Source organism: Cryptomeria japonica, chromosome 3 (genome assembly GCF_030272615.1).
Source record: "Cryptomeria japonica chromosome 3, Sugi_1.0, whole genome shotgun sequence".
Taxonomy (NCBI): domain Eukaryota; kingdom Viridiplantae; phylum Streptophyta; class Pinopsida; order Cupressales; family Cupressaceae; genus Cryptomeria; species Cryptomeria japonica.
In genome coordinates this window covers 86,132,843-86,145,593 of record NC_081407.1, presented here as the reverse complement: position 1 = coordinate 86,145,593, position 12,751 = coordinate 86,132,843, and the positions used below count along the sequence as shown (strand labels likewise).

General features: G+C 33.4%; 1 protein-coding gene across 1 annotated transcript; it reads left to right on the top strand.

Annotated features, from left to right (window-relative positions):
- The first annotated feature begins 10,786 nt into the window (after positions 1 to 10,786).
- Positions 10,787 to 11,254, top strand: LOC131071004 (calmodulin-like protein 7). The gene has a single exon (XM_058006709.2). It carries the CDS (start codon positions 10,787 to 10,789, stop codon positions 11,252 to 11,254), a length of 468 nt encoding a protein of 155 aa, XP_057862692.1.
- The last annotated feature ends 1,497 nt before the right edge of the window (positions 11,255 to 12,751 follow it).

Sequence of the window (12,751 nt, the reverse complement as noted above, 5' to 3'; positions counted from 1 at the left end):
GGTCATATGGTCTCCTAGAACCCCTTAGGACACCATATGACCCCTTACGATTCCATATGGTGTCGTTATGTGTTGTATGGTGTCCTAAGAGGTCATATGGTGTTCTATGACCGCTTAGGACATCATTTGGTGTCATTATGGGTCCTATGGTGTGCTAAGGGGTCATATGATGTCCTATGACCCTTTAGGACTCCATATGACCCCTTATGTGTCGTTATGGGTCATATGATGTCCTAACAGGTCATATAGTGTCCTATGACCCCTTAGGACACCATAGGACCCTTAAGGACACATGCATGGATCCCAAGGACACCATACAACCCTTAAGAATACCATATGACCCTAGAGAGGGATGGAGGGAATGTGAGAGAGATACACCTAAGAGAGGTGGAGAGTGAAATAGAGAGATAGAGACTGAGAGGGCGAGACAACAGATAAATGTGTGTGTGTGTGTGTGTGTGAGAGAGAGAGAGAGAGAGAGAGAGAGAGAGAGAGAGAGAGAGAGAGAGAGAGAGAGAGAGAGAGAGAGAGAGAGAGAGAGAGAGAGAGAGAGAGAGAGACCAACACTAAGAAGGGGAATCAGAGAGAGAATATGATAGATACACCTAAGAGAGGGGGAGAGAGAGAGATAGGGAGTGGGGGAGATATAGATAGATCTAAGAGGTGGATGTAGGGATTGAGAGAGAAAGAGAGACCTAAGAGGTGGAGGGAGGGAAGGTGAGAGAGTCTAAGTGATAGGTAGGAAGGGATGGAAGGAGAGTACAAGATGCTAGAGAGAGAGAGGTGCGAAGAGAGGGAGAAAGAGAAAGAGAGGTAATGAGAAAGGGAGAGAGGGAGGGGGATGAGAGAGGGAGAGAATGAGAGATAAAGAGAGATACTCCTGAGAGAAGGGGAGAGTTGGATAGAGAGAGAGGATGAGAGGGACAAAATTCAAAGATAAAGAATGGGTGGAGGGAGAGAGATAGAGACTTAAGTGAAAAAGAGAAAGGGAGGGGGGAGGTAGGGAGAGAGTGGGAAATAGATACACTTGAAAGAGGAGGATAATGAGATAGAGAGATAGAGGCAGAGTGGGAGAGAGACTTAAGATATAAATAATGGGAGAGAGAGAGAGAGAGAGAGAGAGAGAGAGAGAGAGAGAGAGAGAGAGAGAGAGAGAGAGAGAGAGAGAGAGAGAGAGAGAGAGAGAGGAGAGAGAGAGAGAGAGGAGAGAGAGAGAGAGAGAGAGAGAAATGGAGCAAGAGGGGAAGAGAGAAAGAGAGTTAGAGGGAAATAAATACTTGATAGAGGAGGAGAAAGGGAGGGGGAGAGAGGGAGAGAATGAGAGAGAGACACCAAAGACAGGGGAGAGAGTGAGAGACAGAGATATTTGAGAGAGGGGGAGAAAGAGAGGGATAGACGAAAGAGAGAAAGAGGGTGAGGGAGATGGAAAGAGAGGGAGAGATACTTGAGAGAGAATAAAGTAGAGAGGGAGAGGCCTAAGAGACAAAAAGGTAAGGGTTAAGGAAGAGAGAGGGGAAATGTAGGAAATAGATGAGAGAGATAATGCTGATATGAGAATGCTCATTACTGAAATTTATAAGAATACTTAAAAAACTAGAATCTGCATTATAACTCTTAGTGATCTGGAATGACTCTCAAACATCCTGACAATATATACATAAAATATAACTTTAAGTATCACTTATACTTAAATGTTATGTTTTATTTATATATCCCATTGAAAAACCTAATGGATTGCTAAATGAATTACATACAAGTCCAGATTATTAATTTAAATTTTATTGACAGACAAACGCATGTGGTTTACAAACTACAACCGTGTACTGGGTTTTAGTTTATAAACCACGTACAGGGTTTTTGTTTCTAAACTGCGTATGCAGTTAGTATACTTTAAACCCCATACGCAGTTTAGCTTTAGTTAGGATCGACAAAACGATCCTAAACACATACGAGGTTTTTTAAATTTGAAATATCCTATGCACGATTTGTGTTTTTTTTTTTTTTTAGGGTGTGTCCACTTTTTTGCACACCATCTTCGTGCACACATGCTAAATATATATTGGAGATACCAAACTTAACTCATCTTCTAGATTGTATTTAAATCCATTAAGGTATCTTGATACCTTTTCCATGTGTTCTTCACTATGGCCAAATCAAATCTCCAATTTATAGTACTCCTCTGTATATTCTTCCACCAACATATCCTATTTCTTTATATTTTGCAATCTTTTGAACAAATTAGTTTGATAATTTTCTGGAAGAAACTTAAACTTCAATTTAGCAAGCATTTTATCCCAAGAAGTTATTTTTTCCTTATTCTATTTTTTCGTCTTTTAAATTAAACATAAACCCACCAGAAAATTGTTTGGCCTTTCAACCTTGTACATGCAAAGTTGAGTCTTATTTCACTTGCAACTCCTTCATACTTACATTATTTGTCAAGATAATTGATCTAGTTAATAAGTTCCTTTCCATTGAGACTTTTAGCATATTTATGATCCTTTATCTTTGGTTTGACTCAAACACCCAATGCCGCTTTTACCAATCTCTTCTCAATTCCTTCTATTTTGGCTAGAGAATCAACATCCACCTAATTTCACTCTTCTTCCTCTACATTACCAACATCATCTATTATGACACCTCTCCATCGTGCCTGATCCATAGAATCTAGTATTGGTGATAGGTTATGCAACATTTCAAGAACTCCTTCCTCGTGAATCCTTTAACCTCCTCTTCTCATTCTTCTTGGTGGCATTCTGTGCACACCATAATACCCAATCTTGTTTCCCTGATAGCAAGATAATGACAACACTACCCCAAACAAATAACAAGGCTATAAAAGAACAACATAGAAAGGATAAAGTAACAAGAACCCAAAGACAATATAATTATTAGTACATTGTGAGTGTTAGGAGGTCCTTTTCTAACAATAAAACTCCCATCACTTGTTTTATTTAGCAACATGAAATGATTAGAAGAAAAAAGAAAGAAACATACCTTCATATTCAACTCAATATTTGTATGTCAATCATTTGACCCAACCTCTAAAAGATTGAGTCTACTTCAAACTAAATATTTATTTTTCTCTGTCATTCCTAGTTCTGTAATCCCCTACTCTTCTATTAGGCTTGATCCCTTTTAAATCCAATGCTATTCGATATTCCTAAAGAAAATAAGATTTATTTCCTATCATCTTTCACATAAAATGTCATCCTCTCCTTCAGCCAAAATGGTTCTTCCAACCTAAACAAGTTTCCCCCAAATTCTTTCACCAAACTTCTCTAACTACCCACTATTGCCAAGGAAAGAAAGATTGATTTTTAATTGTAACGATTGAATTAATTGGAAACAAGGATTTCCCGACTACAACATGTCTTTGACCATAACATGTTGACTGATTTGTTCCATGTTGACTAAGGAAGAGAATAGGTTAAGAGAAAAAAAACATAACTTCAAACATTCAATTGAACACCCTAACCTAAACAAGAAAAGAAAACCAAAATTATCCAAAATTGTTGATGGTCCAACATCAATAAGAAAATTAAAGTTGCTACAAAATGATGTGAAAGAGGGTAAAGGGCTTCATATTTAGAGGTAATTGAAATAAATGGTCTATGAAAACTATGATGGATATGGTAATAGAAAATGATTTTTAATGCCTTCAAAAAAATGGAAATAAAGGGAATAAAATGGAGAAAGAAAGGAGTGGAGAAAAAACATGGATTCCATGGATTCAATACTCAAATGGAGGCTCCATAATATTTAATCCTTAACTCTTATGGATTTCTTATGGATCACCTATATGTCAAATGAGATAATAATGCTAAGTTTTTCTAGTTTTGAAATGATATCGCATCATTATGGGTTTATTGGGAAAATGTGCTTCTATATAACTATATGTTGTGTTTTATTATAAATATCCATAACAAAAATGTAGCAAGGATTAGGAAAAAAAAAATTAGGAATTTTTTTCTAGTTTGGACATGATGCCACTATGTTAGGTATGTCATCGCCTTGTAAATAATGCTAGTGACCTTTCAGGGAAAAGATCCTAAATTTTAGGGGATGATTTGAGACAGGCTATCAAAGCATAGGATGCTTGCACTATCCTTTTGTGCTCATTGGAATGACTATAAATAGGTAAAAATATACTAAGTAAATGGAAACTAAAATGTATTATAAAAATATCTGAGGTGAGAAACAATGCAGGGAGCTTTAAATATATTATTAATAAGATATAACATTTTTTTTTATCAAGTTAAGTGAAGGCAAGGCCTCCAACCCATATAGTTCGAAGAATATCAATTCAAATAATAGGAAGGATGGGAAGATAGACCCACAACCAAACTAAAAATCATACATAATAAGACTAGATCGGGTTACTCCAGGAAACAAAGAGGAGTTAATCTAAGAAGAGCATATGAGAATGAGTATATCTAACTTTTACTTTGAACAAGACTGAAATCCAATCTATATAGAAAAAATAATAGTAATTGTGGTATACAATGTGGAGTAGATGTCTGTATGATTATTCATATATGTTTGATATGTGTACCTATGGTATTATAATTTGATGCATGATACTATCATGTCCAAGTAAAAGGAAGAAACCAATGAGTGAAGAGTGCTTGGGGGTCAGTTTAGAGAAGGCAAAAATACTAGTTTCATACTCGTAAATTTTTATTAATTAGTGATGAAGGACGACTACACAAACAATAATTTCGATAAGATAAAACAACATTGGTCTATCAAGGACAGTCAATAGCTAAATTTTTTTTTGGAAGGGGTGTGATCAAGTTAAATACATAGCCCTTTTCTTCGTCTTGAGACATACATAAGTCAAAGAATCAAATCATAACATGGTAGAATCATCAATCATCAAACATCATCAGTGATCATAAATCACATCTTGAAATTCTAACATGATCAACAATCAACGAGATATGACTTAAGAAAATATCAATATCAAACACCATCATTCATCATGAATCATTCACAAATACTTGTATAGAAATATAAGAATCAAATTGACAAGATCAAAAGCAATAAGAATTTCAATTCCCAAATGAAAGATCATGCTTCCAAGATAGCATCAAACACCAGTAGTGGATATCAGATAAATCTATCAATTGATAACATTTGAGGGATTGCCATATAACTATACATTCAAAATCTTGGTATAATTAATACTCAAATAATATTTATCAATTCTTTAGGTGTATATGTAGGCATCTTTATATGTGAGATTTATGCTTAAGTGCATGCCTTTATATTAGTGTATTTAGATATGCATACTATATGAAAGAAACCTTGTGAGAGGAAGGGCTTGAGGTGTAAGAGAAGGGTGGAAACCAGGCTCATAAGTAGGCCATCCTAGAAGGACATTACTACCTTAGAAAAAGAGGTCACTTATAGAGTCATGTAATCCCTTACAGAATTCGCCCAAATCCACAATATGGCAACTAATTGTAGGAAGATGAGAAGTGGTTAGGGAAAGCAGGTGCAAGACATCAAGCAAGAGGGCTATGGTAGACATCTGCTCTTAGGCTTGGTGTAGAAATGGCTTTGGATGGATCTATCATGTCTCTTTTCCCCAATATGTTTATACTCCATGAATATAATGCAACTTGACTAACCCTAATAATTAACTTTATAAATGGCTTTGGGTGGATCCATCATGTCTGTCTTTCTCAATGTGTTTATACTCCATGAATACAATGCATCTTTAATAAACCTAATAATTAACTTTATGTATATATTAGATAACATATGCCTTTCATGTCATGATTGTGGGATCAAAATTTAGGATTGTATTGTAAGGAAAGATTTATTTGGTAAGATGTATCCCTAACCCTAATTTGTTGCAATTGTGATTTTAGGAAAAATCAGGAAGGGGATATTACACAAATATACTCCCATGAAAAAGACAATCATACACTAGAGAATACCTTAGCACAATATCCCATGAATGTGACAATTAGAATTCATCTAATGTATAAAAATGCATACAACTTTAAGAAGAAATTTTGTTTCAACATTGTTTTTTAGATTTCCTTGAAAAAATAATGGCATCTAAGGACAAGGTGTCATTAAGACAATTTTTTGTATTAGCAGTCCCTTGTAATGTTTAAAATAGGGCAACACAAAGAAAATAAATTCCTAGCTTAAAATGCAAAGCAACAATTTTAATGCCCCCATAGTTTCAACATCTACTTGTAAGTGAGGTTGGAAGTTTGAAACACCTGCACAAATTTTAAGGAAAGGCTTGTTGCAAATTTGCAACCTTAAAATAAATACATGGTTGAGATATAAATGGGTTAGTCTCACAATGATAAAAATTAAGAAAAAAGATAGAGTTGAATTATACAAGGTGTTACACTCACCAAAAGCCTTAATATTGAAGAAATGGGAAGATGGTAAAAATATCAAACTAGTGGTTTACATTCACTATTCACCCCCTTAGAAAATACTTAAATGTGCTTACCTTTTCTTGTGAAAAAGAAGAAAAATATTTGTCCACATAATGATAACTCATGGAGGCCATCTTGTGATAATTAAAACACATAGGCAAAATGTTACCAAAAAACCAAATTCAATACCAATTATTGTATATACAATCCCAAAAAATTGTAACAGAAAGATGAAAAGATTGATAATATAGGACTATCTTACAACATGTTATTTCTAAACTCTCTTAGTCGCAGTGCTGAAAAAAACTCTAGTTGTTATGTAAGTGCTAGAAAATATAATATTGAAGCATACATAAACCTTTAATTGATATACAACTAATAATAACTCATTACTTTATCCATCTGAAAGATTGCTAATTTTTTCAATTTCCTGGACACAAAATGACATAAATTTATTTGTTGATGGGGGTTTACCTAGGTCCAACCCTAATTTAGGAATTAACTTTAAATTGAATTAAAATATGAAACGAAAATTCTAAAGTAAATGCAAAATGATATACCTCATATCTGCAATGATTGATAGAGGATGATGATGCAATGCCCTTTAGATGTGATCACAAGTATTGATGTGATAACATGACAACACATAGAAAAATCAAACATGAACATATACTTTCATGAAATTTGGTGTGAGTTTCTCCATGATGCTTGAAGAATATGGTGTGATGAAATGCTGCCTTGAATGCTTGATGATGAATTCTTGATAGATGAATAGATGTCTTAGAGTGTTAGATTTCTTAGGATGCTTAGGTGAAAATGAATAGGAAGAATGATCTTACATAGGGTTCCCAAGGTAATTTACCAATTAGGCTGACCTCCAACTGTTAAATTGAGGCACAAGAACCAAAATCCATAGGAGAGGAAAATTACACCAGCCCATTTGAATTAGGGATTGTTTGAGGAGGACCATAGTGGCCAGGGAACCCTAGTCTAGATAGGGGTTCCCCAAGTGCCCTTGTCATCCCCCAAAAGTGCAAACAATAAGGTAAGCAAGAGAGCACAATCTCAAGATAGGGTCCACTCAGTCATGCAGCTAGGTGACATCAAATTTGAGGTAAAAGGGGGCCAAAACAGACCTAGGAGAGAACTAGGATAGGCCATGCTAAAGTAGGAGCACAAAAGGTGGTTTAAATTGTACAAGGTTGCAATTTACAATGCTACAATGGTCAAGTCTAGATGTGCACTTGAATCCCAAAATAATGACTCATTAAGTCATTAAATGTAGCCAAATTTTACTTTTAACATTCTAGATATATCTTCATCATGCATTTAAATTTATTCAATTCTCCCACATGCCATAATTTTACCTTTTCCCGAATTGCCTTCATATTATATTAATTTTTTGTTAAGGTCCAATCCAACCTTCCAAAATAAAAATCCAATAATGGACATATAGTTATTGCAAGAGGACGTATTGTGGTAGCATGTTGTCCAATCTAGATCTAATAAAATTATCACCATAGAATTGTACAAGAAATAAGATAAGGATTTTATACTAAAATAAAATAATTGGATTACCATATAGTGAGGTTTTATGCTGTTGGTCATAATATAGAAATAAGGACACATGCTTGGTTCTAGTTTAGGAAGTGCAAAAGAAGTAAGAAATTGTATAATAGGCATATTGCATATAGAGTCTACAATATTATAGTAGACAAGGTGGATGATGATATTACCTCAAGGCTTGGACATACAATAGATATTAGTTCAGGTCTACAATAAGAGTTTTGTCAATAGACCATATGATGAAGACTAAACCATACTTCTTATTTGTGAAGGTTGTTTAATAAAAAAAGGATAGGAGTGAGAGATATTTCACTCAAATGATGGAATTTGAGGAAATCACATAAGATAGAAAACCAATCTAGATACTATCTCAGAGAAACAAAAGTAGTGTTGTACCATATGAAATGGCCATTTCTTGAATGTGGTAGTCACTACAACTAGACTTAAAAAAAATATTAATGACTTCCTATCTCCTCAAATTAGTTATATATACAACAAGTGCAATTAAGTTTAATAGTGATAAAAAAAAAATGTAAATTATTAGAATAATCATGAATGTCTTTATAAAAATATATTTAAAAATTCATGTATGACACCCTAAACACATACTTTTGATATGTTCATTATATATGTTGCAATGAACATATCAATAGTATGTGTTAGGAAAGAATATACCCCAGATTCCCCCAAATAAGGTAGGATATCTCCATACCCTAGATATATGTGAGATATCATAATGACAAACTTCCTATGAAAAAGGATAATCATCATGGAAACATAAGACATCAAATCATTGTTAGCATATCTTGAATAGGCATAGAGTCTCAAGGTATGAGCTTTTTTATTTTAGGGAAGACCTTATAATCATCATAAAAAGTGATCATGTTAGTAAAATATGTGATCAAGAATAGTAATAATAAGCATTAAAATCATATGTAATAATCATTGAGGTATATCATCAATATTTTAAAATAGTAGATAATGGCATAAAAGATCCCCCAAGTGAGAGACATCATTTCTATATATATACATATATGTAACACATATATTTGTATACATGTGTATGTATGTATGCACACACATATAGGGTGCATGCAAGCTTGAAATATCAACCACCTTTAATCACATGAACATCTCAATTCTATAGTTTGTAACCACCTATTGCAAGGTGTGCACCTTGGTCTCCCTGTGTTGTTTAGTGTGGCGTTTGGGTTCGCGACATGGCTTAAATACCTCCCATGGATTCATTAAGTCTCACGGTTGTATCATGAATTAACAAGTCGATCCTTTGGTGCAACAGTAACTATGTTTTTAATGAGTGGTATTAGAGCTTGGGTCATGGGTTTGAACCCCTCAGTTGCATTGGGCGGGGGGGAGAATTGTTGCAAGGTGTGCACCCTTGGTCCTCTTGTGTTGTGCAATGTGGCACTTGGGTTCATGACATCTTAACTTCCTCTCATGGATTCATTAAGTCTCGTAGTTTTATCGGTCATTAACGGGTTGATCTTCTGGTGCAACCTCAACTGTGCTTCTAAAACCACCTTTAATAAATTAAATTTCAACATGATAACATATGCTACTTGAGTTTCAACATGATAATCTATACCAATTGAATTTCAACATGATAACATGTGCCACTTTTGGTAAATGAACTTGATATATACAAGGAATGAGAATGTAGATTGTAGTTAAACATTGCTTTTATACTTTTGGAGTAGAATAGATGTTTGTGTCTTTGGTTTATTTGCATTTTGTTTCAAGATCCATACAATGATAACTGCTTTAGAAGAAGTGGCAATATGATTGCCCAAACTTACTTTCTTATTCACCCTTACAGGGTAGGGATGAAATATTCCTCGCTTTGGTACTATGGAGGATGAGAAATATTTTGTTGTTGCATCACCTATAGATGAAGAAAATAACTATAAGATTTTTGTTCTTCAATCATCTTAAGAGGCAAGAAAGAGAAGTCCATTTGTTCCTTATATCAATTGTAAATTCACTCTCGACCTTAATTACACATTCTTTACCTTTTGAACCTTTTCTTAATACTTAGAGTTAGAACTTTGTTAAGAGTTTCTATAAGATACTCCTCCTTCCTATGATCATAAGAAAAAATATTTGAAAATCTCAAAATAATTTTCAAATATAAAAACGATTCAATTTTAAAATATTTCTAATATAGACATCTTTCTACTTTCATAATTCAATCATTAACATTTAATTCTAAAATATTCCCAACGGAGACATCTTTCTACTTTCATAATTCTATCCCTGAATACTTTTCAAACTTGGATAAACAATAGAAAGAGTTTGACTTGTAATAGTTAATAGTTTGGAAAGAGGCCTACCAAGTAAGTGACGAAGCAATAATTTAAAATTTACTATGCGATGAAACTCATTGACTTATATATACCTTTTAACTTTCACTACGAAAGTAGTCAACAAATGTCCTCTCACGATATACGTGGCGGTGGGGTGTTTCACATGTTCGGCACACAAATTCCACGTGTGCTCTGCTAACCGCAAAGTTAGCCGCAGTTTAAGCAAGAGAAAAGAGAAGGAAAATCAAAAGAGGAAATTTAGAAGGAAACTACAGTTCCGCATTTTCATTCAACAAATTTAATGTGGTCGTTGGAGGGCGGTGAGATTGAGAAATGAGAATCCTTTCTTCTTCCTTGCACTTTCCTCCAACCTTCTTTTTTCCCTCTTATAAATCTGTATGCTCTAATACTTTCGATCACACCTCATTTTGTCTACTATTTCTGTTTCTTTGCTCAGAGATTAATAGCGCGTTTATCATTCTTAAAATGGCTGATCTGAGTGAAATTCGAAGAGTGTATGAAATGGTGGACGAAAATGCAGATGGAGTCGTTACTGTGAATGAAATCTGTGGGTTTATAAACAAGCTCGGACTACAAATGTCAGAAGAAGATCTGAGATTTGTACTGAGAGACAAAGGTGAAGAGATTTGTAGTGATATTCTTCAATTTGAAGAGTTTGTTGATTTATATCACTTCATCTTTAACCGCGAACAGGATGAAGAAGAAAATGAGTCGGAAGATTTAATGGAGGCATTCAATATTTTTGATGAGAATAGAGACGGATATATCTCTTGTGAAGAATTGCAGAGGGTGCTCTCCGCGCTCGGATTAATTCCACACACTCAACCTCCACAATACTACAAGAAAATGATATGTAGATACGATTTAGACTGCAATGGAGTGTTGGATTTCTCTGAATTCAAAAATATGATGTCTTCTGAAATTTCGCCATGAATTTCCATGCCTTTGTACATTACGGAATTATATTTCTGAAAGGGTTTCACTATCTGTAGCCAATCTCTATTTTAATCTCTATAAAGATTTAATTGCTATTTTAATCTCACTCCCCCAATTTGTGGGTTTACTATTAATAAATACCGTTAAAGCTGCATTAGAGAAAAGTCAGGGCTGAAGGACTTGTTTTTTTTTGTTTTTTAAATAGGTAAATGAAGGTTCTAAGAAGACCCCAATTATTATAGAATCTGATAGGTCCATTAATTAAATGTTTTCAAATCAAGGAAATTAAATGTAAAGGGTGGTGGAATAATGAAGAAGATTAATATTTCTGTAGTGTGAGATTTGGTAATTTAATGTAGAAAAATGAATATTTTTTAATAATGTGGACTTGATTTATAATCTAGAATTATAATATGATTTGTTTATTTCAATTTTTGTTGTTTTCTTTTGCATAAAAGTTTTAGATATTTTAAAATATCTTAAGAAAGCTATCAAAACACAAAGAACATGTTTTCCTAAGTCGATCCTCTTTGATTGGACCAACTTTATAGTCATAACGAATTTGGATAGAAAATAGAGAAGCCATACAAGTGATAAGGATTCTGATCCTAATATGATAGTATTATTCCTTTTAATGTTTCAAATATAAGAGTTATCATGAATACTTCTCAATGTTGTAACAATTTGAATGGTGATTAGATGATGAATCAATGCTTTAACAAAATGTATTTAACTATTACTTGACATGATGAATTATCAAAAAAATGAATATGTGCATCAATTGACAAAAATATGGTCAAAATCATTTTGAAGAAAAAATTAACATAACATACTTTCTTTATGACATGGAATGACTAAAAAATCCAAAGTCATGACGTGGTCACATTATAATTCCCTTGAAAACACAAAATCACTCATTTCTTCATTTTTTAATGTATTAGCACCATGATGCACACATGTTTCAATTAAATTTTCTTTGTAAGATTGTCCTTAGGCTTGGATATCTAAGCTAGAGGCTTGGGTATGCATGTAAGGTGTCCAAATAGATGTTTTACATAAACATAAATAATAAGTAAATATCGAGAATACTTTCTATCAAATTTGCACATTTTAAGACATCAATAACATTAAGGTCTCTCTTACCTTTTCTAACCACATTATTTTTCTATATTTCAAATATATTAAGCTTTTGACCTTCAATTTCTTTTATTGGTCTAACTCATTTTTCTTAAAAAACCTATGCATAGCTTTTTAGAATTTTTTTTCCACTAATTCAAATTCAAAAACAATTATATTTTTACATTCTAGACTCTATATATTATATACATTCAAAAGGAAGATTTAAAATTAGTTTTTAAAAAAAGTTAAAGAGGAGCATGCCCATATTTTTAATTTTCTATAATTGTCCATTTTAAAAATTAGTTAAAAATTATATATTTACTAAAAATAAATAAAAAAATACCAAGTATAAACTACACATGTTAGCTAAATTTC